At 48.1% G+C, this 19,626-nt stretch overlaps 1 protein-coding gene across 1 annotated transcript; it reads left to right on the top strand.

Annotated features, from left to right (window-relative positions):
* The first annotated feature begins 938 nt into the window (after window positions 1–938).
* QDPR (quinoid dihydropteridine reductase) lies at window positions 939–19,138 on the top strand. The gene is made up of 7 exons (XM_039218719.1): window positions 939–1,080; window positions 3,377–3,469; window positions 7,361–7,457; window positions 8,954–9,094; window positions 13,963–14,071; window positions 15,446–15,529; window positions 18,473–19,138. Exons 1-7 carry the CDS (start codon window positions 982–984, stop codon window positions 18,576–18,578), a joined length of 729 nt encoding a protein of 242 aa, XP_039074650.1. The 5' UTR covers window positions 939–981; the 3' UTR covers window positions 18,579–19,138.
* The last annotated feature ends 488 nt before the right edge of the window (window positions 19,139–19,626 follow it).

The following is a 19,626-nucleotide window of genomic DNA, read 5'->3' as shown; positions in this document are numbered from 1 at the left end:
GAACCGTGAGATCATGACCTAAGCGAAAGTCGGACGCTTAACCGACTAAGCCACCCAGGCACCCCGAAATTCACAATTTCTAAGAAGTCCAGTGAATTGTAACAGAAGTAGTGGCAAAAACAATAACACTAATAATGCTCAGTCGGCATTTATTGAGCTCCTACTATTAGCTGCACACTGCTCTAAGACCTCTAGCATTATCTTTTAAAATCCTTTCCAAAGGGGCGCCTGGGTGGCTTAGTCGGTTAAGCGTCCGACTTTCGCTCAGGTCAAGATCTCGCGGCTCGGGTTCGAGCCCCGCGTCGGGCTCTGTGCTGACTCTCAGCTCAGAGCCTGGAGCCTCTTTCAGTCTGTGACTCCCTCTCTCTCTGACCCTCCCCTGCTCACACTGTCTCTCTCTCTCTCTCTCCTAGAAATAAATAAAAAATTAAAAAAAAGTTTTTTTAAATCCTTTCCAAAACCCTAGGAGGATAGGCTATTAGTATTCCCATTTTAGGCAGAGGAGACTGAGGCCCAGAGCAGTTAAGCAAGTTGCTTAGGGCTACAAAACTATTAAGTAGGGGCCAAGCAGTCGGGCTTCAGAGCCTTCACGCTTATTTAAAGGTTGACACGCACACGTGGTTTGACCTGTCTCTCCCATAGGACTCAGCCTCGTGAGCGCGGGCGCCACCCACAGGCGCGCACACCTGCTCTCCGCCCTCCCCACCCTTAGCCCGGCGCCCTGCACGCCGCGGGGGCCCAGCACCTACAGGCCGGCGGGGGGCCGGGCGCGGCTGGCGCTCCCGCAGGGTGCCTGTGCTCGCCCAGCGTGGCCGCGCGCTAGGCGGCAGCAGCGGGCGCGGCGCGCGCTCGGCGGCCGCGCGGGTCCCTCTTGGCCCGGTGGGTGGGCCGGCCGGCCGGGGCGGGGCCGGGCGAGCCGCGGCGCCGCGTTCGGGCTCCGGGCGTTCGGGGCTTCGGGAGCCGTGCGGGCGGCGGCGCAGGATGGCGGCGGCGGCTGGCGAGGCGCGCCGGGTGCTGGTGTACGGCGGGCGGGGCGCGCTCGGCTCCCGATGCGTGCAGGCGTTCCGGGCCCGCAACTGGGTAATTCGCCCGGGGCCCCGCCGGGAGCGGTGGGCAGCACCTTCGGGGTGGGTGGCGGGCGGGTACGCTGGTGATTGGGGAGCGGAGGGGCTTATCGGCGCCGCCCGGAAGGGCAGCCTGGCCCCTGTACATCCCCAGACATGAGTACTTGCACGTGCGTGCACACGTCCACCGGTTTGTTCCTGGCCACGAGTGCGTGCCTATGCCGCATCCTAGGTGCGGGGCCTTTGCTCTGCACGGAGGTGGGGGAGGGGGCCACCCTCTCCGCCTCCTCCAGGCCCAGAAAGTCTGGTATGGCTGCGGAGAGAGTTCCAGAGGGGAATAAAGAGCGGGCTTGAGGGTACAGGGAGAAACAATGGAAAGGAGGGCTGTGGAATTAGACTGCGTGGCGTGGGTTACTAGTCCTCTAATCGTTAACTGATCGGTTAACGCTCGCGAACCTCAGTTTCCCCGTCTTTAAAATGGGTGTATTATTAGTATCTACCCCTTAGGGGATTGTGCGAATTGAATGAGATCGCTGGTGTGCTTGTAAAGCATCTGACTTGTGGTAAAAGCTGTTTAAAGGTTAGCTATTAGTATTACTAATACTAATTACTGTTACTAATACTAATACCCTGTTCCTTTAGCCAACCTTAGACCTGATTGTTTGAAGTCTCAGCCCCGCTCATGCTGGTGGCTTTTTTGTTTTGCAAAGACCTTTTCAACTACTCTGCATAATCGGGTGTTGCTTCTTATAGGGGTCAAGTAGGAGCGGAGCTGACCTATGGCCAGAGACACTGACCCCAGCAGCTCTGGACGGCCCAGTGCATTTCTGGTGGGGACTCCGCCCTCTGTCACTTGCAGGAAAAGTACTGGAGCTCTGGGGAGCTTTGCCTCCGGGGTTAAGTTAGTAGCTACAGCAGCCTGGGCCAGGGTGCCCAGGGATCAGGGAGAAAGCGTTCCAGGGTTTTCTTTTGGTTCACAATCTGGTACAGGACTTCTAAGGGCTACTAAACGCACTGCCATCTTTCTACTCAACTTAGAGAGACTATTTGAGGAGTCTTCCAGGGTCTGTGGAGGTAGATGGTGGCGGCGGCGGTGGTAACATGTTAGGAGTGCTGGCCAAGGGCTAGGTGCTGGGTTCTCAGATACTCTTAATTTCATTTACTCTTCCCCAAACCTGAATATAGTGGATCCTGTTGGTATCCATGTGTTACAGATGTGAGAGCTGTGCGTTCCCCGGGTGGGGGCACTTCCCCTTGTGGGGGGCACTTTGGTTTACTTCTGACTTGGCAGAATGTGGCAAACTGATTTACCTTGGACTCTGTCTCCTGGGTCCCCACCCCTACATTTCTAGGAGCTCTGGGAGGGACTGGGATACAACCTTTTCTTTGTGTCTGTATCCTGGTGGCTGGTGACATAGAAGTGGTGAGTGTTCTTGAATGGATGCTGTGTTCTTCAAAGCTTATGGTAGAGATATTTATCTCTGGGTCCTGGGAATCTCAGCGCCCTGGAACTTTCTGAGTAGGAACTCTGGGTCACCTGTGCCAGGAGCTGGAGCATGCTCATTTCAGTTAGTTTTCACAGTAACCCTGTTCATTGTTAACCTCCACGAGAAAGCCACTGTATTGCAGGGCCAGGATTCAAACCCTAGTCTGATTCTCAAACCCAGAGCCATCCCTCTGTGCTCTAAGGCAGGGGCCTGAAAACAGTCCTCCATGAAGACTAGGCTGTTGTTTGTTTTTGTACAGCCCAAGAAGTAAGAATGGTTTCACGTTTTTAAATCCAGGGGGGGAGGGGAGAGATAGAATTTTGTAACATGTGCAACTTACATGAAATTCACATGGTGGAGTTTTAGTGCCTGAAGTTTTATTGGAACAGAGGCACTCCTTCCTTTATCTGTATTGTCTGGGGCAGCCCTGCCTTTACAATAGCCGATTTTAGCAGGTGCAACACAGACTGTATGGCCAGCAAAGCCTAAAGTATTTACTATCTGGCCCTTTACAAACAAAGCTTTTTTGCAGACCTGTGGTCGAGGGGGTCTCTGGAAGTGCAGGGTTTGCCTTCGGAGGTGAGAGTGGAGGAGGAAGGGAAGGTGTTTGGGCGCAAACGGGCTGGGCTGGGGCTCAGTAAGGAGTAGGCTGGGTGAAGCCCAATGTCTCTGAGAAGCATGAGATATCAGTAGTGAGATTCTTCCACTGGTGGGTTTTCATTTAAGCCTCTCGTCTGTCTCCACTGCCCCCATTTCTGGGTGTGGGTCTTTCTGGAATAACTGCTTACTATCTCTTGACCAAAGCTGTTTTCTCTTTCGCTCCAGTGGGTTGCCAGCATCGATGTGGTGGAGAATGAAGAGGCCAGTGCTAGTGTTGTGGTTAGAATGACCGACTCATTTACGGAGCAGGCTGACCAGGTAATTCCAGAAAAAGACCAAGCATTGGGGTAGGGAAACCCTGGGGAGCGCTTTCCTCTGGTAATATGTGTTTTTGTAGTTGTTGTTTTGTTTTGGTTTGGTTTTTTTCCAGTGTTGGGTTTATGAAAGCCATTTGCGCTCATGGAGAGAAATTTGGAAAAACTGGAAAAAATATAAAGAAAATAAATTACTCGTAATCTATTTCTTTACCTCACTGTTCACATTTTGGCTCATTTTCTTGTCTTTCCTATGCATCTTACATGTTTTTTGTTTTGTAAGTTGAGATAATCTTGTATTTTATATTTATGGTCAGCTTTTTTTTAACTTAATACTTAATTTATGTACTTCTCAGATCACTTGAAATGCCCTCTATGTCGGCATGTAATTTTTTAATTTCCTTAGTTTCTATTTCCGGCACATTTGAAGTGGCCTGTAGTTTTTCATTTTCACCATTATCAAGAATCCTGGGGTGAACATCTTCGTCTCCATGTCTGATTACTTTAGGATGCATTCTGAAAAACTGAGCTCCCCAGTTCAAAGCATGAACCCTAACAAAACAGGGTATTTTTAACTATACAATAATATGCTTGTTGTAAAACAAGAAGTCCAATAAATACTTAAGTAAACTGAGATACCCTTGTTTCTCACTGTGATAGCGTCACTGCCCAGAAGGAAGCACTGTTAGCAGTTTGATGGCCACCTGGGTATAAATCTCAGAGATGCTCTTAACATGGGCCGACCTTTCCAGAAGAGCTGTTCCCATAAGCTGCACTGGGGACTGTGCCCTCTGTGGTTCTCATGTCAGCGCTGCAGCCCTCATGCCCAAGGAAGTCTCCACATCGTTTTTTGTGTGACATGATGTACTCTTAGAAGGAAGCACTCAATGAAGCAGGCGGGCAGGTGGTGATAGACCCATTTTATAGGCCAGGAGACTGAGTTTCAGACACATTACATGGCCAGCAAGCTAGCTAGTGGTAGAGAGTATGGGTTTCCTAATAAGAGATTTACTAACAACGTCAATAATCTCAGGGTCTCCTTTTTGTTCAATTATATTCTCCCTTGTAATTTGAACACTGTTGGGGATCTGATGTTGAATGGTCCTTAGCTGTGTTTTAAAATTTCTTGTAAAGTTATTTATTTTGAGAGAGAGAGAGAGAGTGCGCATGTGAGCAGTGAGAGAGAGAGAGAGAACATGTGAGCAGTGGAGGGGCAGAGAGAGAGGGAGAGAGAGAATCCCAAATAGGCTCCTCACTGTCAGCAAAGAGCCCGATGTGGGGCTCAAACCCACGAACCATGAGATCATGACTTGAGCTGAAACCAAGAGTTGAGTGCTTAACCCACCGAGCCACCTAGCCGCCCCACGAATATTTTAATTTTTTTTTTTTAATATATTTATTTATTTCTAGGAGAGAGAGAGACAGCGTGAGCAGGGGAGGGTCAGAGATAGAGGGAGACCCAGACTCCGAAACAGGCTCCAGGCTCTGAGCTGGCAGTCAGCACAGATCCTGACGCGGGGCTCGAACCCACGAACCGCGCGAGATCATGACCTAAGCGAAAGTCGGACGCTTAACCGCCTAAGCCACCCAGGCGCCCCCGAATATTTTAAATTTTAAAAGTGGTACAGGTATGTAGAAAATACAATTAAGCAAAAAGAAGGGGAAATCATTTTGAGTCTCACTATGCAGTTAGTGTTTTGTAATATTTCCTTCCAGTCCATTTCCCTCAGTATATACATGTAGAGTTCTAAAAGTTAAACCAAAAAAGCCCATACTGAGCATACGTCCTGCTCATTCACTCTTGCTAAAGGATCGGTTTCACAGATGCTTTTAATATTTTTAATATTTATTTAATATAAATATAAAAACCAGCTGACTTCTTCCAGAATATAGATTTTTGTCTTTACTTTTCTTAATCTGATCCTAATGTTTCCTGTACTTCATGATTACCTATTGGCCTTAATGGGCTTAATAATAAAACCCAACAAGTCTTATGTATCAGACACTTTCCTGAGTACTTTATTCACATCAACTTGCTTAATTTCTGTAACGCTCACAAACAGCATTTCCGACTGATCTCCCTTTTAGAAATGGGGAGTTCGTGGGGCACCTAGGTGGCAGCCCTTCCGGCTGTGGTTCTGTGTGATCAGTGTCTGTCACTGACCCCTCTCCTGTTAATTGCAGGTTTCTCAGGCTGTGTGTGCTCTTGAAATTGCTCGCGTGTGAGACTTGACAGTGCATTGTAAAGACAAAGATGGAGAAATGCCTTAGTTATTACAAGTGCGGGTTTTAAAACCTTCAGCCCTCCCTAAACCCCCCACCCACCCAATTAAGAATTTTTGGACAAACAGCATGACATCCAGTTTTTGTTTTTAAGGTTTCAGAAGAGGAAATTTAATCCTAATACATGTAAAACTGACCCCTTCGTCAGGAAATTCACTAGAGTCAGGAGAGAAGACAGGAGAAAGGCATTAAGTCTATGGAAAGCAATTGGGCAGAGAGCACAGTTTAAGGGGGGAGGAATTAAAGGCATAGATGTTGTAAAAAACAAGTCAAATGGGTGCATTGTTTCTCCGGGCTCCATGCTTCCCTGGAAAGAGGAACGTGTACAAGGTTGTGTATACATGTCGGGAGGGAGCCGACTTCCGGAAGCTGGGATCTGGGCTCTTGGTAACAGGACTTAGTTTAAGAATGAGGGGAGGGGGCAGCCTGGCAACCAGGGTAGCAGGAGGAAGGTCAACAAAAATAAAGCAGGATTAGGTGAGATAACTCATGAGTAGAGGCCAGGGAAATTCAGGAATTTCTTCAAAGGAAAGATGTAGGTGTGGGGAGAGGAAAGATTGGTGCCCATTGCTGGAGCGTTCTCTTGGACGGAGTGATTTGAGTCTTCAGAAATTGCTGGGGAAAGAGGTAGGGGGTAAATGTTACCCCTGGCAAAGATACAGGGTCTCAAGTTCAGTCAGCTCAGCCCTTCTGGAGAAATTGAAAGTGGTCAACTGCCAGACTTGCCTGTCTCGCCAGATTTTTGTTTTAATAAATTGTAACAAAATGACTTGTATATATTTCCAACGCTTTAAAAATTTCAAAGAGAAGAGAGAAACGGTCACCTTTGTACCTAGTATTTACCAGCATTTTGCCATTGACTGTTTTTTTACATGAAGTATAGTTGACTTTTTTGTTGCTCTTTTAAAAAATATTTCTTGTTGGCGTTCTGATTTGGGGTTGTAGTTGAAGGGATTTTTGTAGTGAGAGGAGAAAGAATTAAAAAAGAATTATCTCAGATTATGATTCTGTGATGTGTGATGAGAGTCTGGGAAGAAATATGCCAGAAGGCTAGCTGTGGGCATTGAAGCTCTTGGTGATTTTTCAAAAACCTTTTCCTGCTTTTCTTTATCCATTGTTCTATTCCAGGGATGCATATGTCCTAACCCTCCCAAAAGAAGACTCTAGATTGCTTTCTAAAATTGAAGTGTAGTTGGCTTCACTGTCTAAAATGCTTTTTGTAGATTGGTCCTCCCTGTAATCGTCAAAGTGTTAATTGCCAGGTACTGGTAACTGACTTCAAAAGAAGTGAAAAATAGGGGCGCCTGGGTGGCTCAGTCGGTTGAGCCTCCGACTTTGGCTCAGGTCATGATCTCACAGTTCGTGGGTTCGAGCCCCGCGTCGGGCTCTGTGCTGACAGCTCAGAGCCTGGAGCTTCTTCAGATTCTGTGTCTCCCTCTCTCTCTCTGACCCTTCCCTGTTCACGCTGTCTGTCTGTCTGTCTCTGTCTCAGAAATAAATAAAAAACATTAAAAAAAAAAGAAGTGAAAAATAAACTAAAGCATCTGTAAGGACATTAGTCTGCTTAGGTTTACCTGACTGCTTATGCACCTTTTTGTCCCTTTTGTTTAAGGTGACTGCTGAGGTCGGAAAGCTCTTGGGTGAAGAGAAGGTGGACGCGATCCTTTGTGTGGCTGGAGGATGGGCCGGGGGCAATGCCAAATCCAAGTGTGAGTCCCTTCTGAGTTAATCATTCGTTCTGCTCTGCTCTTTGTCCAGCTGGCAAAGACAGATTTTTATGTATTTCTTCCTGAACCTTTGGTAGTTCTGTGCGGTGGGGATTAAGATCCCATTTGACAGATAATGGGGGTTACGGGAGAGGGACATTGAGCTTGAAGTTTGAAATAGAAGCAGAATGAAATAAGTATCGTTTCCATCCCAATCTTCCAGGGCCTATTACTGGGTGAGAACTGGGGGAGGTGTATGAAACAGATCATTCTGAAAGACGGAAGGACTCAAGGAGCGCCTGGGTGGCTCAGTCTGTTAAGCATCCGACTTCTGATTTTGGCTCAAGGTGATGCCTTGGTTATCACCTACTGAAGACCCTCCTCCGGTATCAGGAGAACTTTCGTTCTGGATTCTGGGTGTCTTGCCCAGCTGGTGATGTGATACACGTTACCACTTTTCCCCCACCACGTCTTGGGCAAGGTCAGAGGGTTAACATAAGCGTGGAATGGTTGCCATACAAGCTTTCTTTTAAAGAACCTTTTATTTTTTTATTTTTTTTTTAATTTTTAAAAAAACATTTTTTTAAATGTTTTATTTATTTCTGAGAGAGAGAGAGAGACAGCATGAGCAGGAGAGGGTCAGAGAAAGGGAAACACAGAATCAGAAGCAGGCTCCAGGATCCGCGCTAGCTGTCAGCACAGAGCCTGATGTGGGGTTCGAACCCACGAACCGTGAGATCATGACCCAAGCCGAAGTCGGACGCCTAAGCGACTGAGCCACCCAGGTGCCCTTCTTTTAAAAAACCTTTAAAGCTGGCATTAAACTTTCAGCCACAAAAATAAAACGTTGCTCTATAAAAGCCCTCTTTTTTTAAAAAATTTTTTTTTTAATGTTTTATTTATTTCTAGGAGAGAGAGAGAGAGACAGCGTGAGCAGGGGAGGGTCAGAGAGAGAGGGAGTTACAGACTCTGAAATAGGCTCCAGGCTCTGAGCTGGCAGTCAGCACAGAGCCCGACGTGGGGCTCGAACCCACGAACCGCGAGATCATGACCTAAGCGAAAGTCGGACGCTTAACCAACTAAGCCACCCAGGCGCCCCTATAAAAGCCCTCTCTATGTCCATGCAGTATGAGTGCCTCAGATTGATCACAGGTAAAACTTGACTTAGACGTACAGGTTCCTATCACAAATCTAATGCCCTTCATAAAACAGAACATTTTCTGAGTTGAAGCCCTTGCAGCCATTTGTCAACAGCTCTTGTTTATTGGCTAAAATTTTGCCATCTTACAGGTAAGAAAACTGAGACTCGGTAATCACATGGTCTGGATTCAAACCCAGGTCTCTCTGAGCACAGGCCCTGTGCTGTTTTGTACCCGACCTTGTAGTCAGGGACTGAGAGCGCAGGACTGTCCGCGCCGCCTCACCGGACCCTTGAGTGGAGCTCACTTTTCCGTCTCTTCCCTGCGAATGCTCAGCTCACGCATTGTTTTCTCGTTCAGCTCTCTTTAAAAACTGTGACCTGATGTGGAAGCAGAGCATGTGGACGTCGACCATCTCCAGCCACCTGGCCACCAGGTACCTCAAGGAAGGAGGCCTTCTCACCTTGGCTGGTGCCAAGGCCGCCCTGGACGGGACTCCCGGTAAGCCTTCGTTTCCCGGTGTGTGAAATGGGCGCGCTCAGCCTCGCCCACTGGGCTGCTGGCGCTTCCTTAGGCGACAGACCTTGGAGCCCTTTAGCCTCCAGGAGGCTCTACAGCGGGTGGCATGTGCTTCCTTTAGGCCTGGCTTTTTTTAGGGGAAAGACTTCTGACCCCTTCTGTTTGCGTTGTTCCTGTGCTTGGTGGGTGCAGAGTCCAGTAATCGGGGACTCCTGCCACTTCGTTCATCTGGGGTCCACCCAGCGCATGAACGGCGAGGAGGTAGATACTAACTAGGTAATAAACAAGTTTCATCATCATCACACTGTGTTCGTGTGTCCCCGAGAAGCGGCTCCACGCTTGGAATTGCTGGGGCCCGTAGGGTGAGAGAAGCTGGCTGTGGATTCTTCACCTTAGCTGAGTGGCTTCGAACAGATTATTTGAGGTCTTTGACCAAATTCTGCCGTAGTTTCTTTGATCTTAAATGACAGTAACACCTCCCTGAAGCGTAGCTGTGAGGCCTGAGAGGCATCGATGTGTAGACAGCGCCCAGCACGTGTGGAGCCTTCTCATAGTTGCTCTTTTCCTTTTGCATATATTCTCGTTTAAGCCTGCGGTGGATCATTACTACCTTTTTCATCTAGTTCGGGGAAGCGAACTAGAAGTTAGGTTCAGTACCTTGTCATTACGTAATAAGTAAGCGGTAATTTTACTTTGAACCAAAACCCCGATAGTTTCGGAATTGTGTGCTTTTTCTGCTGTGTCAGAACAGATCCGTGATTTCCTTTGTGTGTTTACTCCCTGTGTGTTGCCTGGGGCTCTGCCACGAAAACGGACCAGGCCTTTATTTTCTCACAGTTCCTGGAGGCTCAAAGTCTAAGGTGAAGGTGCTGACGGGTGGGTTTCTTCTGGGGCCTCTCTCCTTGGCTTGCAGATGGCTGTCTTCTCCCTGTGTCCTCACAGGGAAGTCCCTCTGCGTGTGTCTGCGCCCTGATGTCCTTGTCTGTAAGTCAGATGGCCTTAGGACCCACTCTGAAGACCTCATTTTAACGTAATTACCCCTTTAAAGACTCTGTCTCCAAATACAGTCGCCTTCTGAGATACTGAAGTTTAGGACTTCAACACATGAATTTGATGGGGGGAAGGGGGGAGAGGAGGGGGAGTGTGCAGTCAACCCATAGCACTCCCTTTGGATGACGCTAATGAAGTTTAAGCGGGGTGGGGGACAGCACAGGGAGGTATGAGGTGTCTACCTCGACTACCTAAGTAAACTCTTCTTTAAAAAAAGGAGGAATGTGGCTCCTGGGTGGCTCAGTGGTTACGTGTCTGACTTTGGCTCCGGTCACGATCTTGCAGTCTGTGACTTTGAGCCCTGTGTCAGGCTTTATGCTGACAAAGATTAAAAAAAAAAAAGGAGGGGATGGGGTGCCAGTTGGTTAAGCATCTGACTTCATCTCAGATCTTGAGTTCATGGTTGTAAGTTCACGCCCCACATGGGGCTTTCTGCTGTCAACACAGAGCCCATTTCGGATCCTCTGTCTCCCTCTTTCTCTGCCCCTCCCCCACTTGTACACACCCTACATCTTCTCTCTCTCTCAAAAATAAATATTAAAAAAAATAAGAAAGGGGCAGAATTTTTTTGGGGGGCTCTTTAGTAAGTGGTAGAGATTTTGAGCACCTTTTTCAATTTTAATGTAAGTCACTGAACTGTGAGTCTGTTATAAATTAGCAATTTCCTGCCACTCATTTTCTTATTAGGTTTCTCAGAGCATGTGATCTTACAAGCCCATGGCTATTGCAATAATTAAAGCTGTGTAAATGTTAGATGTTCATTTGGTTGAGATCTGGTTTTTATTAAAGGTGACACAGAGCAGAGCCAGTAGAAATAGAGAAATGAGTAATGGCTTGACATTTAAAACAGAAAACCTTACAACCAAAAGACTAATTTTTCTAAAGGACGAAGCAGTCCCTTCCTTTATTTTGTTTCTTAGATATCTTTTTTATGTATAATTGTGGGTGCTGGTTAAGACTGCACGTCCCGGGGGCACCCGGGCAGCTCAGTCGGTTAAGGGTCCAACTCTTGATTTCCACTGAGGTCATAATCTCATTGTTCGTGAGATTGATCCCCACATCTAGCTGTGTGCTTGCAGCATGAAGCTTGCTTTCGATTCTTTCTCTCCCTTTCTCTCTGAGACTCCTCCCCTGCTCATGCTCGCTCTCTCTCTCAAAATAAATAAACTTCTATAAAAAAAGATGGCAGGTTCTGCAACTAGACAGGTTGGTTTTCTACTTACTGTGCAATATTTGACAAATTACTTAATCTCTCTGAGCCTCAGTTTTGTCATTTGTAAAGTGGGGATAAATAATAATAACTCCACTATATGGCGGTTGTGACTTACAAATCTCTCAATGGCTTAGAAAGATATTATACATAGACCTATATAAGATAGGTCGTAAATGTGAACTTTTATTATTTATTCCAGACTGACTTAAAAAACCTCTCTTTCTGCTTTAGATGGTAATAAACTTGTTCTCCTTAACTTCTTTAAGTTCTTAGATGTTAAATTTATCTGAGTCTTGAAGTCTTGTTTTGTTTTGTTTTGTTTTATTTATTTCAGAGAGAGAGAGACAGCATGAACAGGGGAGAGTCAGAGAGAGAGGGAGATACAGTATCTGAAACAGGCTTCAGGCTCTGAGTTGGCAGTCAGCACAGAGCCCAGTGCGGGGGCTCGAACCCACGAACCGCGAGATCATGACCTGAGCCGACGTTAAACCGACTAAGCCACCCAGGCGCCCCAAGTCATAAAGTGTTTTAACTTTGATTCCGATCCCAGAGTCATCTGGGGAAATCTATGTATAATCCAATCCAAAAGCAAATGACAAACAGGGTTAGTGGTCCTTCAAGCACAAGAAGGGTTGTTCAGGACTGGAAAGTTTTCACTTGGAAAGGTACACAGAAAACCCCACCCTCCTGTGTCCAGGCTTGTATTTGTAGACCGTCTCCTGGACGAAAAACTATCAGAATGACAGTGATCACTTGTTTACCATTTAGGGACTTAGGGATCTGTGCTGTGTTTGGGAATCAGGCCTCAGGGACTACATTGATCGTTTTATAACTGACAGGAAAAGTATTTACCTTTTTAATGAATGAGGTTTTTTTTTTATAGTTTATTCTCAAGTTGGTTTCCATATAACACCCAGTGCTCATCCCCACAAGTGCCCTCCTCCATGCCCATCTCCCCCCTTCCCCTCTCCCCCACCCACATCAGTCCTTAGTTTGTTCTCATCATTCAAGAGTATCTCAAGGTTTGCCTCTCTCCCTCTCCCCAACTATTTTTCCCATTCTTCTCCCAAATGATCCCTTTACCAACATCGTGTAGAATCTTGTGGAATCAAACCATTAGGGCTGCGGGTAGCTTTCGGCTATTTGCTTGTTTCTTTCTGCATCTTGTTGTTTGAATAGAATGAAGAGAGGGCCCTGGGCATCCGCTGGGGCCTGGGGTTGGATGAATGAGATTTGTGTGCTGGTTTATTTTAATCATGCAGAGTTAGATCTTTATATCACCGTTGGCCTCCTGCCCCTGATTAAACAGAGAAGCTAGAGATGGTGAAATCTTGTGCTTCTAAATAACTGTTTGAGACCTTGACCCTCTTGCAGTTCAGGGTTGCTGTTGAAGAGGTTAGTGATTGGTTCCTCGGCTGGGCTGTGATCGCTGCCTCCCCCTGGACCTTCTAGGCCTCCTCATCTGTTATACTTTGAACAGCATGTGTGTTGGAGTTTTTTAAGGAGGCTGCTGATCTCCGAAAAAAATCCTTCTGGTTTTCGGAAGGAGGAGAGGTGTTTAAGCATGCTACTTTGTTGTTGGTTACTGAGAATCCACAGCTGGGTGCTGTGAGGGACATAGGATGGAGACTTGGCTCCTGCCACATAGCTGTGGGGCACTGGTCCTAGAAAAGGCATGCCTTGCTTTCTCATTCAGTCAGCAAACAGTCATAGGCCAGCGGGAAGAAAGGAAGATTAATAGGTTGCATGTATACTTACATGAAATTGTTTAACCACTATACTTTTAAACAGCAAGTGGGACTCCGGGCCACATTACTTTGTTAATTTGATGGGAAACATTGAGCACCTACCCTGTGCTGAGCCCATAATCAAGTACTTTATACCCATTTTACAGATTGGGTAACTAAAGCTCAGAGCAGTTTTGAGAACTTGTCTGGGATTTCTTTAGTGGTAAGTGGAAGAACTGGGCTTTGAACGTGGGGAGTGTGCATTCCAGATGAGTGCTCCATCTCGCCCACAGGTTATCGATCTGAGGGTTTAGACGCAACTCTTGCCTGGCCTTGAGCCTCGGTGCAAGTCTCCTGTGAGCCTGGGCACGTCACTCACCCTGGCCGTGCCTCCCGTTTGCTCATCAGAAACATAAGAAGAACCTCATGGGTTTTCTTATTGGTTTGTTTATTTATTTATTTATTTGTGTGTGTGTGTGAGAGAGTGAGAGAGAGAGAGAGATAGCGTGAGCAAGGGAGGGTCAGAGAGAGAGGGAGACACAGACTCTGAAGCAGGGTCCAGGCTCTGAGCTAGCCGTCAGCACAGAGCCCGATGCGGGGCTGAAACCCACGAACCGCGAGATCATGACCTAAGCTGAAGTCGGATGCTTAACTGACTGAGTCACCCAGGTGCCCCGAACCTCATGGTTTTTATCGTAAATGTCAACCACCGGGTGAGTAGTAGGTGCACTTGGACACTACGTCCTTTCACTTTCTCTCTACAGGTGTCCATCCTTCCGTCTACCTAGCCTGGTGTGGTGTTCTCTGTCCACGCGAGTGCCGCCCACTGGTCACTGAACTGTTTTCTCCCCCTTCCCCAGGGATGATTGGCTACGGCATGGCCAAGGGTGCGGTTCATCAGCTCTGCCAGAGCCTCGCCGGGAAGAACAGCGGCATGCCTTCCGGCTCTGCGGCCGTCGCCGTGCTCCCGTGAGTGGTTGGGGCCCCCGGTCACCACCCGCCTCCGCCTGCTGCTGGGAGTTAACATTTGAGTCGCTTTCCACAGGGACTTGTGTGTCCTGCCACCTGGGCTTCTCACGTTCGCCAGAGGCCCTAGAGATTCTTCTTCAGGTGTTGGAGCACCCCGGGGTGTCCAGGATGGCTGGCTGGAGGGATGGGGATGCCTGTCTCCTCTCCCTTGTTTTCTTTCCTTCCCTCCATCCATGCCTCTGTCCCTCCTTATTAAAGTAGTCTACACATTTCTTTCTTTTTTTTTTTTAATGTTTATTTTTGAGAGATGGAGAGAGACAGAGCATGAGCAGGGGAGGGGCAGAGAGAGAGGGAGACACGGAATCAGAAGCAGGCTCCAGGCTCTGAGCTGGCAGTCAGCACAGAGCCCGACACGGGGCTTGAACCTACGAACCGTGAGATCATGACCTGAGCTGAAGTCGGACGCTTAACCGACTGAGCCACCCAGGTGCCCCTACGCATTTCTTTTTAATATTTGTGTTCTTTCAAGTCCTCGTAAGGCCAGCGGAAGAGAGATTGTATTTAGTCTTTACCTGTGTGTATTTGTGTGTGTGGGGGGAGCGGGTGGGGACAGTGTCTGAGGGAGAATATGGGAATTGGGAGACGTTCCTATTTGTGACCTGGCAGAAGGTCCTTCTCAGTGGTCCCGGGCAAGGCAGCTGCTTTGGGGGTAGGGTTTCTTCCTGCTGGTCCGTTGCCTGTAGTTCTCAAAGGGTGGCTGGGACCCGAAGGGGACTGGGCTTTCCACTTCCTTTTATTTGTGAGCTTCTTTGATTCTGTGACCTGCTCCTCCAGCACTTTTGAATGATTTCCGAGGCCTGAATGTCCTTGGGAGCGTCCTACATATCTGAGTTCTGTATCCTCGTGCTGAAAATCATAAGGTTTCAAAGGAAACAGCCCCGAAGTGAAAGATGAGATTATCTTTTCCTTCTATTTATAATAATATTATTATTACGCTTCAAAAAAAATCCTGAGAAATAAGTCTGCTACCTTTTAGGGAGTAAATAAAGATGTAAACCACAAAGCAGTTTAATAAAGACTCTATTTGAGAAAAGGCAAGACTGTATTTTAAAAAGGGCTCTTTCATTTTGTTCCTGTCTGCCTGAAGGGTGAGTCACAGAGCAGCTCACTGAATTGTGCTCGGATGAGATCTCTGAGTAGGTGGAGGGCGTCCTGGCCTCCCTGATTGTCCCCGTGTGATCTCCCCGTGTAAGCGCGGCCACCCTGGTGCCGGCGGCTCACGGTGCCTGTTCCTGGCTGAGGAGGACTGGGCAGCCATAATTCTTACACGGGGGAGGCAGGCACACCCAACGGCCTCGTCTCTGTCCCCTGCAGGGTGACCCTGGATACCCCGATGAACAGGAAGTCCATGCCCGAGGCTGACTTCAGTTCCTGGACGCCCTTGGAGTTCCTGGTTGAGTGAGTATTGACATACTGTCAGTGACAAAGCAGCTTCCAGCCCCATTTCTCTGCCTTTTACAGACTAGGCTGTGTTCTCGTAGCTTCCCAGTCCAGGTAGCTCTGTGGGATCGCCGGGCCCAGGAGGGTATGCCACACGTCAGTGTGAATCTCAGAGGGGAGGGGTGGGCAGTGCTGACCTGAATCTCCCGCTGACCAGCCTGAGCATGTTGTCTGACTGCTCTAGGCCTCAGTTTCCTCTTCTGTATAATGGAGTCCGTAATAACTATTAGGAGGATTAAATGTGGTAGCGCTTGGCACGTCTGACCCGTAATAAGTACTTCGTAAAGCTCTGCTCCTGTTAATGTCATTGTCAACGTCCCTGCTAACGGGGAGCAGCAGTGTGGGAGTCGGATGCTGATCCAGGGAACATCTGGACTCCCGTGTCTGAGTGAGTGCTGAGCCGCACACCCACAGGGAGTGTCCTTTGTTCTCACCCAACCCTGAATATGGGTGGCATTTGAAGATCATGGAGAACGAGTTAGCTGTTGTCTAGACCTCCGTTCCCCACAGCCCTGCGTGGTAAGTACGTCTTCCCCGAGCGCACCCTGTGGGCCAGGTGCTGGGCTGGGCCCCAGGACAGGGAGATGAAGAAGAGGCTGTCCCCGCCCCCCCACGGGGGGATGGCCTTACCCCATCATGCCGGTGTGTCCGCCGCTTTGACAGCTGTGTGTACGAGATGTTTGCAAAGTTCGGGATGTGCGTCTGGCCTGCTGTCAGATCTCATTTGAATTAAATTGACAGGCACTTGGGACTTTTTGTTTGGGACCAGTATTTATGTAGCACTTGTTATGTGCCGTCACCATTTTAACTGCTATCTTTTTTTTTTTTTTTTAAGTTCATTTATTTTTGAGAGGGAGTGGGAGAGGGGCAGAGAGAGAGAGAGAGAGAGAGAGACTCCCAAGCAGGCTCTGTACTCCCCGACACGGGGCTCAAACTCACAAACCGTGAGATCATGACCTGAGCCTAAATCAGGAGTCAGACACTTAACCAACTGAGCCACCCAGGCGCCCCAACTATAATCTTATTTAATGTTCATAGCAAGTCACTGAGGGAGGTCCTGTCATTTTTATTTAAGATTTGGGGACTTGAGGCATGGAGGGTGAGGGGGAGACATGCCTAAGACCACATCACGGAGCCAAGATTTGATCCAGGTAGTGTGGCTGCAGGGCCCGTGGTCATAACTAGGCCCAAAGTTCTGCCTCCAAGGTTTGAATTGTGTCTTGCATTTGAGCTTCTTTTTAAAAGCCAGTACTTCCAACAGCATCTATGACCTGGGTTCTAGATGGAACATAGGGGGTCACGTTTCTGAATTAGTGCCGAGCTGTGGGGCCACAGACGGTGGCTGAGACAGCCGTCCTTTGTTCCAGAAATCATGGCACCGTTCGTTTGTGGGATTTGAAAACTCAAGTGACAGTTGGGCATAAAATGTGCTTCGAATGTCCAGGGCACGTTAACCTCCTTTGCTCTCCGTGGTCACAGTGCTGTTCTCCCTCGTCTGCCGCAGACCGATAATGAGGATGAGGAAGTAAGACAGTTTAAAACAGGCATAAGTAATGCACGTGCCCCTTCACATCCAGCCACCTGACCGGTCTCCCTCAGAGCCATCTCTAAGCCCTGCTCGGCCCCAGGGATGGGTCATGACATGGATGGGACTTCGGGGAGTTTTAGCAGCGCTTTGCTGTTGGGGAATAACTGCCCTTGGGTTGGTGAGCCCTCAGGGTGGGATCTTGACCATCGGCTCTGGTCTAGCAGGCTACTGATCAGTACCAAAGAGTATCTCAGACACTCCTGAGTGCTTCCCAGTTAAAGTCCGGAGTCCTAGCTGGTGGGTCGTCCAAGGGGACCGTGCACTCAAATGTAAATGTTTTGTTTGAAAATTACTAGCTACTTGTGGGGAACCTGGGTGTCTCAGTCGGTTAAGCGTCCAATTTCGGCTCAGGTCATGATCTTGGGGTTCGTGAGTTCGAGCCCCGCGTTGGGCCCAGCACTAACAGCTTGAAGCCAGGAGCCTGCTTCGTCTTGTGTGTCTCCCTCTCCCCTTACCCCCTCCTCTGCTCACGTTCTGTCATTCTCTTTCTCTCTCTCAAAAACAATAATCAAAAATAATAAACAGTAAAACAGATGCTCAGGTACTTGTTGCACCTTGTGAATTTGCTGTTCCCTTTATAATTCCTGTCACCTTTGAGGGGGCTTCCCACCTCCCCCAGGCAGGGCTCCTTCTCTGCACAGAGCATAATTAATGTCCCCCTTCCTGCACTTAAAATATTTTATTGTAGTCCTCAGTTTTTTGGAATCTTTTTCCATTGCTGTGGGTGTTCCATGAATGGTTACTTTAAAAAAAAAATGAATTTCTTTTAAATTTCTGGGAAGCTAATATAGGAAAGTAAAAAGTATTGTGCACCTCTGGGGCGCCTGGGTGACTCAGGCAGTTGAGCATCTGACTCTTGATTTCAGCTCAGGTCATGATCCCAGGGTTGTGGGATCGAGCCCTGAGTCAGGCTCTGTGCTGAGTGTGGAGCCTGCTTGAGATTCTTCCCCTCCGCCCCTCCCCTGCTCGTGTGTGCACACACTTGCTCTCAAAAAGTAAGGTATTGTGTACATGTCTTTCTCTTAGAATTAACTAGTTACAATCTTTTTAAAATCACTTAAAATCATACTACTGTGTTGCAAAGGATTCTACGAATGACGAAAAATACAAAAACAGAAGTTAAAATCTCATCAAATGTGGTCACTCGGACCTTGGAATGAGCACTGAGGTCACGGGGGACCTGGCTCTGTGTCCCTGTGGCTCTTCCACAGCTGCTGCTGCTGTCCTCTCCCCACAAGCCACGGATGGGAATATAAGCATGCGTCGTCAAGAGTTTTGCTTTGAAAATGTAAAGCTTGTCTTCTTTGTTCTAGAACCTTCCATGACTGGATCATAGAGAAAAACCGACCGAACTCAGGGAGCCTCGTTCAGGTGGTCACCACGGAGGGAAAGACGGAGCTCACCCTGGCGTATTTCTAAGTTTCATCTCCGTGTCTGCCGGAGACCTGCCAGAAAAGTCGTTTATCTCAGTGCGTCTGTGTAGGTCCTGCGTTTTCTGTCGTCTGGTTTGTGGTATGAGATCGTGAGCCCTGCTTGTCCCCTCCCCTGATGTGCAGTTCTCCCAGGACAGTGTGAAGTTCCCGTGAGGTCGGAAGGTGTGAGGGTGGAGGCCTGTGACTGCGCAGACGGTCTGTTAGCTGCGCAGGTTTAGAAGGTACCCATCTGGCCCTCTGGGTCTGCGTCCACCTGAATTGTGTTTGTGACTTGCATTCTCTGCCCTTGACAGTGGCTGTCAACCTAACTAGTTCAGAGATTTGTCGATACGGGGGATGTTCGGGGGCCGTAGTGTTCAGTGTTCTGTTTATGTCAACAGACATCGCTTTTGTAGCCACCAGATGGAACTGCCTTAAAACTCCTTTTGTGTTGTAAGCAAAATCCCGTGGACTCTGGTTAGGTATCCTGTCCTGTGAGGTTGCCAAGTGTATTTCAGAGCTACTTGTTATTTGGAGTTTATCTTCCTAATAAATGTACTTCATTTATGGTGTCGTCTTTTGTAATCAACTGTGGCTTAAAATACAGTCCTTGACGAACGTAGTCATGGGAAGCGGGTGGACTTAAGAGTTGAAATCAGCTTTTTCAACACAAGAACACAGGCATGGTTCCTGGATGCGGCTGTCAGAATGCAGAGGCGGCGGGATGGCCCTGTGTAGTTAGAAGCAGTGCTGCACGTGGCCCATAGCGGCTGTGCCAGTGGTGAATGGTGGTCTCATCCCACCCAGCCATTACGCCGATGAGGAAACAGACCCAGGGAAAGAACTTCCCCTCCTCATTGCCAGTAGAGGCCATAACGTAGCCCAGAAGCCCAGTCACCAGGTGGCTGCTGTTTATAAAGGACTTTACTATGTGTTTTCTTTTTCTTTCTTTTTTTTTTTTTTAATATTTATTTTGAGAGAGAGAGAAAGAGCACCAGCCGGGGAGGGGCAGAGAGAGAGAGAATCCCACGCAGACTCTGCACTACCAGTGTGTG

Source organism: Hyaena hyaena, unplaced genomic scaffold, assembly GCF_003009895.1.
Source record: "Hyaena hyaena isolate Hyena2069 unplaced genomic scaffold, ASM300989v1 scaffold_774, whole genome shotgun sequence".
Classification (NCBI taxonomy): Eukaryota; Metazoa; Chordata; class Mammalia; order Carnivora; family Hyaenidae; genus Hyaena; species Hyaena hyaena.
This window is presented reverse-complemented; position numbering and strand designations above follow the sequence as displayed.